General features: G+C 39.1%; 1 protein-coding gene across 17 annotated transcripts in view; it reads left to right on the forward strand.

The window, feature by feature from the left end:
• The first annotated feature begins 6,066 nt into the window (after nucleotides 1-6,066).
• The window catches only part of LOC117400224 (disco-interacting protein 2 homolog C), a 186,183-nt gene continuing 171,379 nt past the window's right edge, over nucleotides 6,067-20,870 (forward strand). For all 17 annotated transcript variants that reach the window (XM_033999820.3, XM_033999823.3, XM_033999821.3 and 14 more), the window contains exon 1: nucleotides 6,067-6,479. In XM_033999820.3, the coding sequence (XP_033855711.1) occupies nucleotides 6,401-6,479 (79 nt within the window). In that variant the 5' untranslated portion in view covers nucleotides 6,067-6,400. The remainder of the gene's footprint in view (nucleotides 6,480-20,870) is intronic.

Raw genomic sequence — 20,870 nt, forward strand, 5'->3', positions numbered from 1 at the left:
GACATGATACTGGCTGTTTAATAGACGAACCATGATAAATGTGGCGTAACAGGGAGTGACAGGGTACTCCCCGTCCTTGTGCGTACTTTATGTTTTGTGTTATTTTGTATTTGTATTTGTTGTATTATTATTATTTAAAGGTACGGTCTTGTGTGTGAACATTGTTTTGTTGTTAATTATTTAACAGCATGGATGGGGTTAAAATTCCCCATCCATGCTAAACTCGTGCAGAATGTGACCATCTCCAGATTGATTAATTTATTGCTAATTTGGAGATGGTCACATGTATAAAAACCCGCAGGTTTGGCTGAACAGGGTTAGTGTATTCAGAAGTGGAATGAAAGACGTGAGTCGTGAGATATAAAGAATAAATCTAGAAAGCAATTCCTACCCCAGCACGATACGGTTTGTTCCGTGTCTGTATTGTTTGTCTGTTTTGGCCGCCGTGCCGTTTTGTTTTGTTTAAGTGTTTTGTTTTATTTGTTACATCTATTTACTTTGAAATAAATCTGCGCGGCAGCGCATTCAACCCCTGTACTGTGTCCTGTATTTCCTGGTCACCCGCAAGCCATCTTGCCAAACAAGGTAACAAACATGTAGAGTGGCATGTCCTCACGTATTACTAAAACTGTTTAAATAACGTACCTGTATATTTTTTTCATTGTTAACATCCTGACAACTTTTTACACTTTTTACAAGTCTGTTTCAAAACTCTTTTCAAAACGGCCGCTCTAGTGCACTGATAGTGTAAGGATTATTGCCCACATTGTCAAACAGGTAACACAACAATACACTATGTAACACAATTTTTGTTCCTGGGTAGTAAGTGTTATTTCCTAATTGCTTATGCCTCAAAAGTATAGAAAATGACTATTATTCCCCACAAACTTTGCTTTTGTGACCAGGACAGTGATATTTTGAAATTTACCTATTTCCAATGAGAAAACGGGTGAATTTGTGTCTTTTTGTTCACATAAAGTCAGAAAAAAACAACATATGAATCCAAATTAACATGTATTTATACTAAAGTAATACAAAAATGACTACAAAAGATTTAGAAGTGAGTAGTTTTTCGAGATTTACGATTATACTGTAAATCACTTTCATGAATCAGCCCCCAAATGTAGTCTCCCATCATGTTCTCGTTATACTGTCCTTGGTAGCGGCGTTCAAAGTCCAGTATATCCTGGTGGAAGCGCTCGCCGAGTACGCTACCATGTTCTCCTTGAATTTATCAAGATGAGCATCATGGATATGGACTTTGAGGGACATCCTACAGTCCATTGTGCCGTAGTTCTTCACCAGAGTCTCAACCAGCTCCACATAGTTTTCGGCCTTGTGATTTCCCAGGAAGCCCCGAACCACTGCGACAAAGCTGTTCCAAGCCGTTTTCTCCTTACTAGTGAGCTTCTTGGGGAATTCATTGCACTCCAGGATCTTCTTTATCTGTGGTCCGACGAAGACACCGGCTTTGACCTTTGCCTCAGACAGCTTAGGGAAGAAGTCTTGAAGGTACTTGAAGGCTGCCGACTCCTTATCTAGAGATCTGACAAATTGTTTCATAAGGCCCAATTTGATGTGCAGTGGTGGCATCAGCACCTTCCGGGGGTCCACCAGTGGCTCCCACTTGACGTTGTTCCTCCCCACAGAGAACTCGGTCCGCTGTGGCCAGTCCCGCCTGTGGTAGTGCGCCTTGGTGTCCCTGCTGTCCCAAAGACAAAGATAGCAGGGAAACTTGGTAAAACCGCCTTGGAGACCCATCAGGAATGCCACCATTTTGAAGTCTCCTATGACCTTGATGCCATCTCAGAAAAATGCAGATATGTATCCACTTAGGCAGCTGGAACTAAACTGAACTGGTGGGCTTAAGGCCCCTGTATTTATACTACTATTTATATTACTGGAAAGTTCTAGAAAGTTCTAGAAGTTACTCCAAGTTTACTCAGCACAGAATCTATCTGGAATGTTCTGGAAAATAGGTACATTTCAAAATATCACTGTCCTGGTCACAAAAGCAAAGTTTGTGGGGAATAATAGCCATTTTCTATACTTTTGAGGCATAAGCAATTAGGAAATAACACTTACTACCCAGGAACCAAAAAAAAAAAAAAAAATTGTTACATGGTGTAACCATCCATGATGTGGTACAGAACAGAAAAGCCACAGCATTGAAGTTTTATTTATTTATTTATTTATTTATTTATTTATTTATTTATTTATTTATTTTAATCGCTCTTCCTGCAGTGATTTGAGGACAGATCTCAAACCCCAGTACACTAGAGCATTTTGAAAAGAGCTTTGAAACAGACTCTAAAGTTATAAGTGTAAAAAGTTGTCAGGATGTTAACAATGAAAAGAAAAATTAGAGGTACATTAATTAAACAGTTGTAGCAACATGTGGGGACGTATAATGCTATATTTTTCAGCACCCCGCTACTTTCTTTAAGCACAATATAAATATCAGGAAATCTTACACCACTTGGTTTAAGAAGCAAATTTCCAGAAATGTAAATAGAATTTTAATAAAAAGCTGAATTGTTTCAAGATGTTTGGGGATTAAAGTGTCCCATTTAATTAGAAAGAAAGTCCTCTGACTCAGGCCCCCAATGAATTCATATTTTATTTTACTTGAACACATTAACAATCTTGGTTTCCGGTGTGGGTTGTGCAAATGATACCAGTTAACACAGATTTAGAAAACTGAACCGCACACAAAAGACACCCCACATACTGTAACTGCGATCTAGGGTCAAATTCACACTTGCCCCTCTTTTTCTAATAAATACACCCTGGTTTTGTATGAACTCTGTCTTTGTAATAATTCAGGTTACATGCAAAAATACATTTAGCAGCACTGCCAGACTTGAACATTCCGAACATGACAGCTAGACGCAGCGGTGCTGGAACTAGAGGTGCTGGGGTGTGGCAGCACCCCCTGGCTTTACATGGCTTCCATCATATACAAGGGTTACAGTTTTGTTCAATGGCTTTCAGCACCCCACTTTAAAAATTGTTCCAGTGCCACTGGCTAGACAAGCAAATACCTACTGGATCACATCACTTTGCCAGGCAGTAGTTATAACAGGATTTAGGGATAGTTTGTAATTGCCTAATTTTTCTGGCAAGGGAGTTCAAGCTGCAGGGCACTGAATTAGTTATTTCAAATCCTAACCATAAAGAATGTTTTGGGGGGGCTCCCAAGTGGCACATCCAGTAAAAGCACTCGCTAGAGTGCAGGATGCGCTCTATAGCCTGGACGTCGCCGGTTCGAGTCCAGGCTATTCCACAGCCGACCGTGGACGGGAGCTCCAGGGGGCGGCGCTCAGTTGGCCGACCATCGTCCGGGGGGAGGGAGGGTTAGGTCGGCCAGGGTGTCCTCGGCTCACCGCGCACCAGCGACCCCTGTAGTCTGGCCGGGCGCCTGCGGGCTTGGGAGGACAGCGTGTGTTCTTCTTCGCCCCTCCCGAGTCAGCGCAGAGGTGGTAGTGGTGAGCTGAACCTAAAAAATAATTGGGCATTTCAAATTGGGGAGAAAATAATAAAAAACTAATTGGCAACAACTAAATTTTTTATTTAAAAAAAAAAAAGAATGTTTTGGGGAACTGTAGTGTAGACAATACGGAGTGGCAAAGGTGCCGCGGGTTAATTCACACAATACAAGGGATGATTCTGGAATCTTGGGAAGGAAGGGGGAATTCCAGAGAAAAGAACTGCATTGAGAGTGGGAGACTGGCTATTGCTGTACTGTACATAAAGCGTAGTCATGCTTTAAATAATCCTTTACATAAATGTTGCCAGCTTAGATTTGAATACTGTCTGCTGAATCCACTGCACCATCAGGGCTGCTGCAGGCAGCACAAAAGGCAAGACACTGGATGTCTGTTGAGAAGGGGTTCATCTTAAACATGTTATTATCTCTTCTCGTAAGGTCTTGCAAACCCATGCAGACGTCTGCAGGGGAGAGGGTGCTGAAACCTTGCTGCTTGAGGAGTCTTTGCAAACCCATGCAGGCGTCTGCAGGGGAGAGGGTGCTGAAACCTTGCTGCTTGAGGAGTCTTTGCAAACCCATGCAGGCGTCTGCAGGGGAGAGGGTGCTGAAACCTTGCTGCTTGAGGAGTCTTTGCAAACCCATGCAGGCGTCTGCAGGGGAGAGGGTGCTGAAACCTTGCTGCTTGAGGAGTCTTTGCAAACCCATGCAGGCGTCTGCAGGGGAGAGGGTGCTGAAACCTTGCTGCTTGAGGAGTCTTTGCAAACCCATGCAGGCGTCTGCAGGGGAGAGGGTGCTGAAACCTTGCTGCTTGAGGAGTCTTTGCAAACCCATGCAGGCTTCTGCAGGGGAGAGGGTGCTGAAAGCCTTTATTCAGAAACTCAGTTTTAATGATAAGCATATCTACACATGTAATAAAATCAAAACTGCATGTCTGCTATGTGATTCTTTCAGAAGTGCACATCCGCGATCGACGGTATATAACACATGGAAGTGCGCATCCACGATTGACGGTATATATCACATGGAAGCGCGCATCCACGATCGACGGTATATAACACATGGAAGTGCGCAGCCGCGATCGACGGTATATAACACATGGAAGCGCGCATCCGCGATCGACGGTATATAACACATGGAAGTGCACATCCACGATCGACGGTATATAACACATGGAAGTGCGCAGCCGCGATCGACGGTATATAACACATGGAAGCGCGCATCCGCGATCGACGGTATATAACACATGGAAGCGCGCAGCCGCGATCGACTGTATATAACACATGGAAGTGCGCAGCAGCTTTATGCAAACATCAATGGGGCTGCTCACATGTTGATTGCTGGTTGCCTTTTTTTCCGATGATTGCTTGGGTCACCTGGGGCGGGTCTCTCCGATGTAGGAAACCGAGAAAACCAGAACACTGCACGGAAATATTTTCAAGGTAAAATTAGGAAAATTGTTCATATATCCATCCCTATGAAGGGTTAAGCAGAAACACAAGTACAGGATCACACAAAACACATAAAACAGGATATTAAACAAGCACGTCAGGTGTAAAGTATTCATTTGTATCTGTGCCACTAGTTTTATTACCAAACTGCTACAAACTGGGGGATAAAAAGAAGCCACTGTCCTGTGTCTAATTGTGTTTTGTTAAGTATTTCTGGTGTAAAGCTATGAGAAGTGTATTTACACTTACCCAATAATAATGCTGAAATATGATCCTTAGATTTTCTGTCTAAACAAACTGCTGTGCTTTTGCTGGCAGTTCACTCTGTTCACAATGTAAAGAGTCAGTATCGGAGTTAACCCTTCATAGGGATGCACACACATACATTCCTTATGAACAGTTTTACCTTGAAAATGTTTCTGTGTGTTGTTTTGGTTTTCTCTTGTTTTACATAACGAAGAGACCCAATTCTTTCATAGATTGTTGGGAAACAATTCCAGCAATAAAAATGGGAATGCAAATCAATCAACAACCCCATCTGCAGCAGCGTGTTCAATTTTCAAAGAAACACAGAAATAAATATGCATTTTTATTTTAAAACAATATATAATGGCATTTTCAGATAGGGTTACCCTTCCTTGGTCATTTCACAGGGAGGGTGTAATAGACCCCATCTCTTCAACAGCTTCTTTCCTGTCATTTACCAGACAGCTGCTCCCCTTATTAACTGACGCGCTTTCCGTCAGTAACATGCTTTGACCCAGACACTGCGGAGGTGAAACGACAAGGGAAGTGCAAGTGTAACAGATTTCATGGTGTGTAAACCGAAAGCTTTCTGATGTAGTAGCAGTACCAGAGATCGTGTTTTACAATGGAAATTAAACCTAGCTAATAGAAGTACAAAACAGGATTTTGTTCGCTACAGTTTAAGGTGTCGGGGCACAGCTGTTTCTGTGTTGCTTGAGATCACAACCCCTAAAAATGGTCTGTAGCAGTAATACAAAATAATTGGTCCCACAATTCTAGGACCTAATCCTCAATATTCATGTTCCCAGTCATTGACCAATAATGATACATACAGGCATATAATTCATACTGCAGGACAGAGGTTACGGATAATTAGCGCCCTCTTCTGGCTCTAACCGGTGCTTTTTTTCCCCGTTGGGATCACGTGAGTCTGACAGAGGCAGAAGCAGCAACAGCGAGTCTGTCCTCCGCACTGACAGCCAGATTTACACTCGCATTCAGATACCGTTTATATACCGAGCCGCACTGGCATGGCGGGGCTTTACTGAGGGAGAACAGAATAGCAACGCCGTTTGTTCATACCAGCCTCGTTCTGCTGCTTCGTCTGCTAGCGTATGCGTTGCTGCTTCGCTGCGGAAAAAGGACTGAATTAAAGGCTTGGATAAAATAAATTTTAAAAAAAACAAAGCAATAGAGGCTTAGCAAAGCAGAAAGAATGGCCGACCGTGATACCCTGCCCCTTCCTTTGGAGGTGAGAGCCAGACTCGCCGAGCTGGAGCTGGAGTTATCCGAAGGTAAACCATTTTATCTGGCATTATCTTCTCTTGCTCTTTTCTTTCCTGTTATTTAATTTTCACCCCGCACGGGTCTTGAAACCAATCTAGCAATCTAAATGTTTTTTTTTTTTTTTTGTGTATGAAAGAATGTAACAACTAAACATGAAAAGAATTAACGATGTGTCCAATTCGGGTACATCATGTTTGCTACATTACTGTATTCATTCATATATATATATATATATATATATATATATATATATATATATATATAATGTGTGAATGAATGTATGTGTGTGTGTTTTTTCTTTGACCTTGGAATTGCAGTATTAAGACGTTCTGCTTCCCTACATTGGAATTCACTTAGACCAACTGCTTTTTGCAATCACGAATTGATGATGGCATTATTGTGGTAACAGGATAATGTTACAGTTTGCATTTGTGAGCCCTAATAGGTCGTTTTGTGACCCTGTCTGTTTAGTTTTATGCTTGAATGTATGTGTGTGATATATTACACACACACGTATGTATTTATCCATTTCCATAATTTGAATGCCAGATTGACCGCGCTTATCCTTGGAAGGTCTTATTATAGAAAAACGGAGCAGTGTGAATTTGATGTGGCTTTTTTTGTGAGGATAGAGAGAAGAAAAAAAAACGAGCCCCGGCCTTTTCTCTACACTGTTGCTATTGCTTATTTGAATTCAGTTTTAACAAATATACCACTGCAAAGTGCCAGGGTGTTTAGTTTGACGGGCAAGTCTATTTTTTTTTTTTGGTAATGTCTTTTGTTATATGTGGGGGCGTGAGGAGTTATCCGCTGCTTGTGGGCTGAATGAAATGAACCATTTATGGAAAAAGGGTACATTGTTTCTCTGTTATTCAAATCCAGTTGGAATATGGCATTGTTAGTATGTTTTTGACACCGTTCTTCTTTCGCGTTTCTGTACTTTACAATGAAGCGATTATGCCTTTTTTATTTTCATTTTTTAAAATACATTATTATGCATTCTGGAATGAAAATACATTAGTTCTCCGGGCTGGAGAATATTTCTATATAAGGCAGATTCTGTTTACAAAATGCGTTTCAAATTGTATCCGACATTTGATAAAAACATAAACAAAATGCATGTTTTGTACGTTTAAGACGTGTCATTGATTTATATCATGGATCTATTTTATTTTTTGTTTTTGGAAAAACAGTTGAGTTTTCAAATGTCGTTTGTGATCATATGAAAGCGCTGGCCCGTGGCGGTTTTGGTTTTTTTTTGGGGGGGGGGGGGGGGGGGGGGTGTTATGTCCAACTTGTTGCAGTATAAACTGCTGAGAGGGACTGTGATATTTGACACTTGTTTATGGTTATCATCATCATATTGAAATGCTGTTTAAAACACTCTTTATTAAACTTTTCCAAGCAATACACCGCGCGCCCTTCTGATGAAAATCTGAACCTTGATAAACAGCACACAGTTCAGGACCGCTTGCTTTCTTTGGTAACGGTCTCTGAGGCGCATTGCCAGAAAGTGCTTTTTTCAGTGCCGAATCCAGCGGCTGGACGAGTGAGTTCGTTTGTATTGCTGTTTTATAACGTTGCTTTTATGGGAGACCAGGAGAATAACCGCTTCAGTGCTGGATTGTATAATTGCATTTAATTTATGTTGAATTATATAATGCATGTATTGGTTTTGTTTTCACGAGTATGTTGCATAAAGCCACCAAGAAAATAATGCATTTCAGTGGAATTATTGGTGATATAATAATATTCATGTTTCTGGCTTACCACGAAGACTGAACTGTACATTTGTATTACACAGGACAAATCATCGGTAGTACAGTTGATTAGGAATACCATTCACAAATAATGCAATTTGAATGTAATATTATGTTATTAGCAACATACTGTATGATATTGCTTTACGTCCTTTTCTTGACAGGGCCGTGTTCGATTGGACTCTCTTCAATGCACAGGATCATTTTGATCGGCTCGTTCTCTAACGAGCGCGTCAGTTTAAACCCGTAAAGATTATGCACCATTACAGCATTAGGATTTTGGATTACGTTTTTGTTTAACTCTTTACAGTTGGGTTCGATTTCACATATTATCAGCATTGAATGTGGTGAGTTTATGTCGTGATAACAAATATAGGTAAGTCTTGTAAAACGACCCTGGTAATAAAATACCAGCTGACAATTGTATGACGTTTGTGAATGGGGTTTTTCATACAGTCCCGGATGTGTGATTTAAGGATGTTTGTCATGTAATAATTCGAGATTGTATTGGGTGTTAAAATCAAGCAGTATGTAGCTTACTCCGAAACTAATAAGTTTAACTATATTTTAAGGAACGGCTAGAGACGGGTGCTGTTGAAAGTACAGTTTCCTGATTTTTCTCCATTGGATAAACATTCACATCAACAATACATGTATACCTGAACAGGCTTCTACCAGGTCTTATAGTATGGTTGCTAAGCACCTGGTAGTCTCATGAGTGAGAAAGTGGAAGTCTCCCTGAATCAAAGGTACAGTTCATTTGGTACTAGGCAAGATATTACTTCAGTTGTTGATTCTTCAGACAGTTCTGCTTTCTTATAGCCACTGTAAATGGCATAATGGTTTACCAGGGGGATTTCTGTTGTATGGATGAGTAGCAACACACAATGAGAGACATCAACCAAGCGTACTTGTTTGACAAAGGCTTGCAAAACACTGGTTCCTGTTATTGTGTGCTTTTTTTAAATGCTAACACACACCTCAGCCCTATACAGTAGCACAGAGATGGAAATAAGACTGCCATTGCATAGCAGTCACTCAGCCATTAATATTTGACTTTGTCTAAATAAGATCAGGTGTTACTAAGCTCATTGTAAAATCTGGAGTGGATCTAACTGCAAAGCATCGACCCCTAGAAAAAAAATCTTGCCTTTCTGTTCAAACAGACAAAACACAGATTTAAAAAATAAAGAATAAAATGTAAAAGCTTGGTGGTCCAATGGCTAAAGAAAAGGGCTTGATAGCAGGAGGTTCCCAGTTCAAATCCCGGTCCGGCCAATGACACCCTGTGTGTGACCCTGAGTAAGTCACTTAACCTCCTTGTGCTCCGTCCTTTGGATCAGACGTAAAACTGAAGTCCCATTGTAAGTGACTGCAGCCGTTGATGATGCATAGTTCACCCCTAGTCTCTTTGGATAAAGTATCTGCTAAATGATTAATGAATGATGATGATGATGATAATGAATAATGGTCAGTACTTTGAGTGTAAAGTTCAGAACTGTCTTGCCTTCTCTTTTGCTCCAGGCTGTGCTTTAACTACTTTACCGGATCACTAATGACTGGTGAAGGACTGACTTGTTGAACACATTATTGCTTCAGTACATCACTCTTGTACTGCTGTTTAAATATTCAACTTAAATGAAACTTGCCTAGCTGCATTTTAAAATATATACCAGTGTGAGAACATGAATTCACTAAACAGATTTCCTGATTCCATATTTCCAGAGCTACTCAATTTACCGTTTAAGTCATGCATCAGGTCCTTTCTTTATTATCAGTCATTAGCAAGGAAATAAAATGCGTACCGGCACTGATCTTCTAGCCAGCTGTGTTCTTTTTTTTTAATTTTAGCGATGGAAGGAGTCTTGTAGACGTTGGTGTCCCCCGTCCCCCCCTTGCTATTATAAGTAAAGGAAATGAAATCAAATAAATCCCTGTGCTAGCAGCTCCCCTGTAAGTCAGATGTAGCTTACTGTGACTAAGCCTGTCTCCGTCCATACTATTAAATCTTTAATGAATTCCATCAGTGACATTTCTCAGTGTGTCCCTATTGCAGATGAAATTCATTAAAATAATCTCAAGTTAGTGGGTGTGTTAATATGGGCTGCTGCTGCTGTGCCTGACTGTACAGTTTAATGATTTTTTTTTTTATTTCTCCCCACAATACCCTAATTGCCTGTGTTATTAACACATAATCACAGATGCGTCTGGCTTTGGTGCTCAGTTTATTGCTCAGTTTATTGGGGTAGATTCTAAGGATTGGGTTAACATTTTGAAAGTGATCACAAACCTAGCCCTGTATTTTTCATCTTGATTTATAAAGGCTAAATCTTCAAAACGTTTATTTTCCTTTTGATCATTAGAAACAGCTTTTACTTGTCAACTTGAAAAAATAAGTACTTGTTGGATATGCAGTTCCATCTCCAATTTTAAAACTGCTTCCATTATGCAGCATTTTTTATTTTCTCTGGCGGACTGCAACTGATATGCAGCCATGCCTGATCAAGGCACTCGGACTTGGCTCTCGTTAGGATTCTGGGCAGACCAGCAGTGCACGGAGTCCAGCTTGGTCACAAGATACAGAGGCTTCAGATCACTTGGATGTTGAGACTCTGCAATGTATTATTGTCTGAATAATACTGGCATGTTCCATTGTCATCATCCTATAGTGGATGCCCCTTTAAGATAACAGGTCTTTTGAATCTTGAATGTTTCACTGTCATAATTTCTTAATTTCTAGCATACTACTAATGCAATCCAGTGCACCCACACGCTTCTCTTAAAAACTCTTTACCTAGAATGTAATCCACACTGCATTGCATATCAATGCTTAATTCATGTGGGAGTCACTCTATTATTATTATTATTATTATTATTATTATTATTATTATTATTATTATTTTTATTAATTTCTTAGCAGACGCCCTTAACCAGGGCGACTTACAATTTACAAGATATCACTTTTTTTTTATACACATTATTTTTACATACAATTCCCCATTTATACAGTTGGGTTTTTACTGGAGCAATCTAGGTAAAGTACCTTGCTCAAGGGTACAGCAGCAATGTCCTCTACCTGGGATTGAACCCACTGGATTCAGTGACAAAACTGTAGCCCACCAACAATAAACATATTCTTGTAACATAATTTCTAAATGACTGTATTAAAAGACATCAAGCAAAGGAAAACATAAATGAGGTGTGAAATCAAAAACACACATTCTACTGTAGAGAAGAGTTTCTCTCCTGTCTTTTAATAGGTTGTTTGATGGGGTAACCCAGCAGATACTGGGCTTTCAGTGCAGATACTGGAAATAAGAACATAAGAAAGGTTACAAACGCGTGGAAGCCATTCGGCCCATCTTGCTCGTTTGCTTGTTAGTAGCTTATTGATCCCACAATCTCATCAAGCAGCTTCTTGAAGGATCCCAGGGTGTCAGCTTCAACAACATTACTGGGGAGTTGGTTCCAGACTCCCACAATTCTCTGTGTAAAAAAGTGCCTCCTATTTTCTGTTCTCTATGCCCCTTTATCAAATCTCCATTTGTGACCCCTGGTCCTTGTTTCTTTTTTCAGGTTAAAAAAGTCCTCTGGGTCGACATTAGGCCATGATACCTTTTCTGCTTTTCGCGAGACATCTGTTTCTCGTGAAATAAATGTGGACATGGTGCCTTTTTGTGCGTGGAGCGCCTGCTTTTCCCCGAACGCTATGCAAATGAAGGAGAGGAGGAGGGGGGTCAGATTTAAATTAGCCATGCTGACGGCCCACTTAGATTCTCGTGCTGTTAACCGTGAAAGTCCCCAAAATGCTGTTTACGTGAGCAGAGAAAAGTTTCACGAGAAATAATCCATGTGTCATTGTGTTTGATTTAAATGTATATTAAAGATCTGGTTTGCTGATGGATAGTGCCTGCTTTTTTAATACTATGTTTTAGTGTTGTCGTCCACACTGCTTTTCACATATCATCTCTGTGTGTGTGTGTGTGTGCGCCTAGTTTATTAATAATAAAATGGGCCAAATCCGAGTGGTCATTGAACAGGCGTTTGGGCTATTGCAAGGGAGGGGGCGGATACTACTGAAGCGTACTGAAGTGAACCACAAGCTTGATCCCCAAATTATTACAGGCTGCTGTATCCTGGAGAATCTGTGCCAGGACCGTAAGGAGGTGCTCAGGCAAGCAGAGGAACAGCTACCTCAGCCGCCAGCAAGAATTGCACAACAGCGATATGAAGAGGGTCCTGCTATTAGAGATATGAAGAGGGTCCTGCTATTAGAGATATGAAGAGGGTCCTGCTATTAGAGATATGAAGAGGGTCCTGCTATTAGAGATACGAAGAGGGTCCTGCTATTAGAGATGCACGGCTATCTTTTATTTTTGTAACCCAACGGTGTACTTTTAGTTTGTATCACATTTTTGTTTCATTAGCTTATTTTGTATCTCTTTATACCAAATATAGCATCCTCATTTGCTCTGTACTTGTATGACTGCATCTGCTTAATAAAGAATTGGAATATTGAGTATTATTGATTCCAAAGAAATCAGTCATGAAAATTCCACACCACATTTTGAGAGTGGCTTAAACAATGTTCACGTTGTGCATTTAATCAAGCTGCTTCATCATATCGATATTAACACCGGAGCCTCTTCATCGCTCCAACGGACATAAGTGGAGGATGGACGCAGGGTTTGCTCAGATATAAGCAACTAGGAGAAATTGCATGGGAGTATAGTTATACACATTTAAGCATAGTACTTAGTACTACTTTACAATAAAGACGTTTTGACAGTTGTTTGGAAAGCTATTTGCAAGTGTAGTCTGAAGTACTGTACAGTAGATGTAACCTCCTGAATTCACAAGCCCACGATGCCGTTTATCAAACATTTTTATTAATAGTTTTAAACAAACTTGGTAAATACCATCTGTATGATACTTTACAAACACATTTAGATACGTGTATGATTAGCATTATGCAAAGTTCTAGGGAAGACTGAGAAAAAGTGGGGTTATCGCAACATCAATCTGATAAAGGAAATACTGCAAACAAAACATTAATATCCCTGCTGCATCTTTGGACCATGGTAACTTGAGTATTCCCATGTGACTTTTATAGCAGCTTTAGGAAAGGACTTGAACAAGCTAATTAACATTTTCATGAGAAACTCATGTTTACATGTGTAAGTGGGTGTTGATTTCGTAAACTTTTCCTGGAATCTCACAAGAAATTGAGACTTTCACGGTAAAATACTGAGACCATTTTCTGGGACATTTTCTCAAGCTTTCCCTGCCAAGTTTCAAGTATATTGTCGATTCACATTAAATAATCACACATGTAAACTGGCTTATTGTCAATTACCTTTTAGAATTTTGAATGCTTGAATCAGATCGCAGCGTAGTCTTCTTTGTTCAAGACTGAATAGATTAACTTTAGCCTCTGCATATGACATGCCTTTTATACCAGGAATAATTCTGGTCGCTCTTCTTTGCACTCATTCTAGAGCAGCAATATCCTTTTTGTAGTGAGGTGACCAGAACTGAACACAATATTCTAGATGAGGTCTTACTAATGCATTATAAAGTTAACATTGCTTCCCTTGATTTAAATTCAACTCTTTTCACTGGCTAACCAGGCTGCACAGGTATGGTTCAGAGTTCTTTGAGAGCATTCAGGTTCTTGTAATTGTCTAACAGTAATTATTGGTGTATTGATAGAGCCGTGAATGAGCTGCAGTGAGGGGTAGGCCTAAGTGACATTGTATGAATCCACAGGGGTGACCTTTGAAAACAACTGTCTGCCATTGATTATTTTACAATCGACTCTGGGATTTGGCTAAAATGAATGTAAATCATTTAAAAGCAAAAGGTTATAAAGAACAGAGCTTCCATTTAATGATCGTTTGCAGTTTTGAATGCAACCCCCATGTCAGTTAGCTTTTTAATTGGGTGGATTGATTGATTCATTCATTTATTCACCAGTAGACCCTCTAAGAAGGTTTCTCCATTCTAGTAAAACTAATGTCATGTTTTTTTGCTATTACTAGGCATGATAACCTTGCAATGTTTGTTTAAACTGGGCAATGTGCACTTATTGTATTTACAATTGCTGTGTACGCAATGCTGTGTGAATTACTGATCTATGTTGATTATGCAAGGATTTTTAATTACGGTATATCTTTGCCCATAATGTATACCTCCACCTACCTAAAATCTGGAAGTTTGCATATGAATGAGGATTGCTAGCAGAATAACATTATCTTCATATCTCAAAGTGAATGCCCCTGACATTGTAACCTAAAGTGTCATCCTTTCAGCAGCTCACTGAGATGGTTTCTGTCATCTTTAAACTGCTCAACTGCAGTCAGCTATTGCTTTTATCATGTAGCAGTTTCTAAAGCAGGCGATGGCTAGGAGAGCTGTAAACTTATGTTGTAGTGCATCATTCAGAAACCTCAAAAATGTCTGTGCTACACAGCCCCACCTTGCATTAGTTTAAGCTTTCCTCCATGGAGACCAAAAAACCCTGGTCTTTATGTAAAAGGATTCAAATTACTAATTTGTTTATTAATCTGCCGTGACATACTGTAGTTTCTGTGCAAGCTGGTCCTTCATTTCTTTCCAATGGAATGCAAAGGCCTGTTATAAACATACGAGAGGTCTGTTAATTTCCTCAAGGTTATTTTGTTAAAATCATTGTGGTTAGTTCTACCATTGTGATGTCCACATTTGTACTGGAGAAATAAATATTCTTTCATCTTTTGAACAACTGCCATTACATCGTTTCTAAATACAGGATGCACTTGCCTATGCAAACCATATTCTATAACACGATGAAGACAGTTTGGAAGCGGTGTGTCAGTTTGTTTAGCTTTTGCATACAGTCGCCCCAAACACAAAGCTAACTCTCATCTGTAGCAGTCAATACATAAAAGAGGCGAAGGTCAAATAAGTCATAAATATAATGCGTTAGTGTCTACCGTACCAACATATGGTAAAACTTATGACAAGTTTATAAGAACTGAATTGGAATCCCAATGTATTTAGCATTAGTCTTTATATTTTATAAAAAAAATAAGAAGATAACTGTAGGGAGAAGCTGTGAAACTTAACTGCTAAAAAAAAAAAAAAGTAGATTTTATTTAAAAACAATAAATCTGTGAATATAACAATATTTTGTCTTTTATATTAACACCGTGTAATAAAAACATGAATGTCGTTCTTGTGGAAGTACTCTGATTAATCATTTCCCCTTCTGTGTCTTGCTGAAGTCGAGTCCAGGCCCACATTCATATGGTCAGCAACAAAAGCCGAGTGAGGCACTTCACGTTGATTCTAAACACAAGCCAAGCATTCTAGAGTCGTAACTTTTACAAAGGAGAGCGTGATGCCATCCGGTAAATTAATGTGCCCCAATCTGTTCAGGACCTACATGTGAATGTGTTACTGCTGCCAAAGCCTCATAGGGAGGTGTGTTATTTATGGGCTGGTCAGCATAGCTACACAGCAACATTGTATTTCTATATTGCACCACCACTTCTCCTCCTCTTCGGTGCATGTTGTATGGGGTCGGAACTCTGGAATGAAATCACTATGTGGTGTTTTACAACACACTGCTACATTGACAGCAGCTCCACTGTACAACTGGCAATGTTTTTAAATGGCACACATATGCACACCAGAATATGTTTATTGCAGAGTTGGTGGGCTACAGTTTTTATTAACAGAGCCTGCATGTGTAAATACAGCCATTCTTAAATACACATCTGCACCAATAAAACCCACTTTAATTGGTGAAGGAACAGTAAATAAAACCATTCTTGCCAACTTCTTGAGCAATTGCTTGTTTCAGCTGTTTCTGCTCTTATTCAAGGAAGAATACATGTGTGTGAACTAGGGGTTTGCTTCTTATCTATTCATCAGAGCACTTAAACTATTGCTATATTTACAGTGTGTGTCTACTATAACTTCCACAGTGTGTGTTTTCTACAGAGCATTTAAATTGCATGAGGTAATACCAAGCATTTAAATTGCATGATGTAGTGCAGTTTTGAATATAGCTTTCATATTTAAAACAGTGAATTCTGTAGATGCTTCCTATGCAGTGTTTTTCATCATGATCTGTAACAGAACAAATCGTGACAGTAGCAAACCAGTGGACAATGTAAACAAACTGGCCCATCAGCAAGGCTAGCAAATAGGTAAGAACTTAAGAACCAGAATAATTGTTATGGTGACAAACAAAAGGTTAAAATACAATAATAATAATTTAAAAACCAATCTGAATTTGATGTGGTCAGTTGAAATGTGACCGTGAGTTGGTAGGCACTGGAATTCTTCTTTGTGTGTCTGCTTTTAACAAGGGGATCCAGGCAACCCACCTCAGGTGGAGTTACTTAACACAAAGATCAGAAGGAAATGTTTCTGGGACTCCCTGGTTGTTTGACGTCTGATCTCCACACAGGCTGGTTGAGATTTGATTCAGTAAGAAGCTGTTAATGATGTTGATAATATGTGGAAAACTAATATAAGGGAGGTCTTAAAATGCAGAGGCCATCCTTGGTGTTCTAAATCCTGAAAATGCTTCGGCATCTCTTTCCCAGCATTCTGCTTTTAGCTTCAGTAGTAGAAAGATAAACTACTGTGGAGCTTGCAAGATTTATTGTACTGTGAACTAAACATCAAGAGACAGAACTATAGGCATAGTGTCTGTATATTACAAATACATCTGTAATTCTTCATGATTAAATAATCGTACATAATGGTGGTGTTCAAACTCTATTTACGAAAGAGATACTGGTCAGCTGCTTAAAGGTCATGTGACAGTGACTTCATCTTGTTAATTCGTTCCATATGTCCTGTCATGTGTCCTCTAGGGGTTTTTACATCGCATTTCTTCCAAAACTGCTTCCATGACCTAAGACTCATGAATAGAACCGATTCTGCTTGACCTTTTTTAATACAGAATTTGATGGAAGTCCTATGAATGGACTGATAACCTAATTACTACATAGTTAACCCTAAAAATCACGCACACAATGTGTAAGCATGGTTTCATATTTGTCTGAGTTTTTGTCGCAATCAATAAATATTAAAGAGTACTTGTTTACTATATCAGTTTGTGTGTATATGTGTATATATATATGGGTCAAACGCCTTGTGCTGCTTTCAGAGCGAGTCAGAATCTCATGGGACAGATAAAAGGCAAGCATGTCATTCTGAAATGCCTTGTTTACAATGTACCCAGCTTGCTGGAAATGTTGTGTATTTGATTTATATAATATATAATATATATATATGCCGATTTTATATATCTTAATTTCACAACAGCATTTTCCATGTTTGTTTTGTTTGAAGTGTTTAAAGTTAAATTTCAGTTTGTTTGCTTGTTCAGCTACAGAAAGGCACAAGTAAACCTCATGTTATTAGGCTCCTACTTTATGAAAACTTGTCGATGGCCACTGTTTACTGTGAAGAAACGACAATGGCAAGGAATGAAAAAAAGTTACATAAAATGCGTTGCTGACTTTATGTACTGTTTATTTTGGGAATAAACAAAACAATGTTTAACTTGAACTGCTATTTGGCATCCTTTGCTTTGTATATAATTGACTGGGGTAACGTAAGGCCTGCACAACATATTCTTTACTCCTGGGAATTTTTTCTATTTTAATGTGTTACACATTGTAACGTCTTGTTGTGAAATAAAGGCACACACAACAGGGGCCACGCCCCCCCCCCCCCCCCACCCCCTCTGCTATGCTGTCTCTACCTACATTCTGAGCAGTATAATGGTTTTTATTACTTTTTGAAAACAAACAAATATTTAAATTATGAAAATCACATGTTCGTCCCAGCACTAGTATATAGTAGGGGTGTGCCGGTACCTGTATTTTCTGAGTAATTACCTTTAAGAAATTTGAAGTCATTGGGTATTAATTACATAGAATAAAACTTGTTAATTACTCAACACTAAACAATGCAGTCCCTTGATTTCCCTTGATTGCACAATTATTGAGTACCAATCAATACCAATCTGGCAGTGTTATTCAATATAGAACCTGTCCTGATCTAACAAACTAAAACTCATTTATATTTCCTGAGTATTTGTCTTGCCTTTTATTTTATACTTTTGATATAAATTAATTTGTATTGTACTTTCTTTAGAAAGGTGTCATCTCTGCTATGAGATTGTAGTTCTGCGCAAGATGTAATCTCTGATTTAAATTCGCCAAAGAAAACAGAGAACCCAGTTTCACAGCAGTAGCTCTTGAGTTCAGTTTAAGGAAAGGTTGCATTTACGTGATGAATCAATTGTATTTGCTAGTTTTGCAACATTTTCATTGTCAGTTTACTGCCTCGGTATGACAGTACAGCAGCAAAAACGTCAGCACCCAGGATGAGAGGAACATCGGCTTAAAACACTCAATACAGTTAATTGGCATTGATTGGTACTCGGTTGTAAAGGTGATGGAAGGTCAGCTTTTCTTGTTTAGAAATCATCACATTAATGAACGGATTGATTTAATTTGCCGACAAATACCCCTTAAAGTAGTTTCTCAGAAAACGAGTATTGGCACACCCCTAGTATAGGGTTTCCAAAGCTGCAGAACCTTCAGATGCTACATTCCAATAATGACAGCTGCTAGAAGGACTGACTTTTAATACTGATGGTACAAAAAAGAAACTAGACCTTAAAGTAATCGAAAAGCATTAACAATGTAATGAGCAGCAAAAAAAAAAAAAAGAAATAAGAAGGTTGAACTTCAGCCCTTGCAGCAAAGGAGACATCTTTTTGTTTCAATTGAATGTGAAAAAAGTAGCAAGAACCGTAGCAAGAACAACAACAAAGCCAGCTTGTCAGTTTTGTTATATTAAGGCCACTGTACATTGTTAGACAGCTGGCTAATAAAACTACACAGAGCTGCCGTTTTACTTTTTGAATTCAAATCTATAGAATGTTCGCTGAACAGCCGTGCCCTGTCTGTGGATGATCAGGCCAACCGCCAAGTGGAAGGATCCTCTGCTCCGTGTGTACAGTGTGCCAGATGGTAGCTTTACATATGTAAATAGTACTGTCTGCAGAAAAGAAAAGCTTGGCTGTTGAACACAGTACCTTGAAAGGCACAGGTTCTGTTAAACCCTTTGTGTTTAGGCTGTCCTTGTTAACGTTTAGGTGCAAGGATTATAATGGGTTGTCCTGAAACAGAGTGTAATGATGCCAGTGTACCATATTATTTTTGCATTTCTGTATGTTGTGTGAATCATTCAAATAAAAAGAATTGCTATTTTTTTTTTTGTTCTGCTTTCAGAATTTGATGGCACTGTCTGGTTTTTGGTCTGTTCTGAAATTTAAAAAACTGTCTGGGTTATATTGTCTTTCTAGTTTAAATGCGGTTAAAGTGGAGTTCTTGGAAACGACTCTGTAATATAAAATCATAATAGGGGCATTCCACATTATTTGTATGTCAGCAACACTGTTCTGCTCTACCATCATTTTAAAAGTTTACCACAGAAATTTTGCAGTTTTCCCAAAGCTATTGCCATAGTCATTTGCCATCATTCTTTAATATGCTTTACCATACTGTGCCTTTTGGGGCTTTACAATTCTTAACAATCATGTATGCTTTTACTATTGTAAACTTTTATAAGGGATTTAACACAAAGTAAATACACACTTTTGCTGTAAATCACATAGTCTGAACATCTGCTGAAGGGCATTTCTCTGCGTCCGGGAATATTCCAATACCAAGAAATTCAAAGAATACAGACTTGTACAAAGTGCTCTGCTTGGCACACAGACATGCATTCTAAAAGTATTTTATTTCTTAGCAGAAAAGTACTTCAAAACATTAAAACCGTGACAGTTAAATGTGGAAATTAAAAAAGTCTTCACATTCAACCACCTCTTCACATTCAACCATCTCAGCTCTTGTACAGAAAATATAAATATTGAAATAGTTACCAGAACTAAAGTGCAATAAAACTCTAAACCACATTGACTAAATGTTAAAACCTGAAATCTAAGCTATTCAAAGGTGACGGGTGTTGGCTTCACCTTTTCTTTTTAAATGAAAACAGTTGCTGGGGACCACCCTGGTAGCGAGTGGGACGAGAGAAAAGTACAGCCTTGGGACGCTAAAACCTTTTTTCCCCACAGTGGAAAAGATCCATAAGTCTGGGAAACCATTTCAGAAATGTTTGATGGGCCCAACCTGCAGCCAGGATCACCTAGACACCATGTCCTGTTTTCCTCTTGTTTTCTGACAGTCCTTTTGAAAGCAGTGCTGGTAAAGTGTGAAAGCACAATCTCCTTGGGTCTTTTTAAAACTCTCTGAGTGTGATCACGGGGTGCTTAAAAGCAAAGTACGAACACATCATAGGCTCTTAAACAATGGATTCTTTAAATCAGTCATTTGAGTCAATATCAACCGCTGTGTGGAGCCTCTAGAGTTTTGGTGAAGTACAATGAAAGTTTTCACACAACTGCTGTTTGTGTGATTTGGCCAATCATTGTGTGATAACATTGATTCATTACTGGGTGTGAGACCAGCTTTACGATTAAAGTAATCATCTGTGCATCCTTTCTCGGCCCATTGTATACCGGCTGTAATTTATGTAAATTGATGTTAACTTGTTGTGACC

Source organism: Acipenser ruthenus, chromosome 4, assembly GCF_902713425.1.
Source record: "Acipenser ruthenus chromosome 4, fAciRut3.2 maternal haplotype, whole genome shotgun sequence".
In the NCBI taxonomy this organism is placed as follows: Eukaryota; Metazoa; Chordata; class Actinopteri; order Acipenseriformes; family Acipenseridae; genus Acipenser; species Acipenser ruthenus.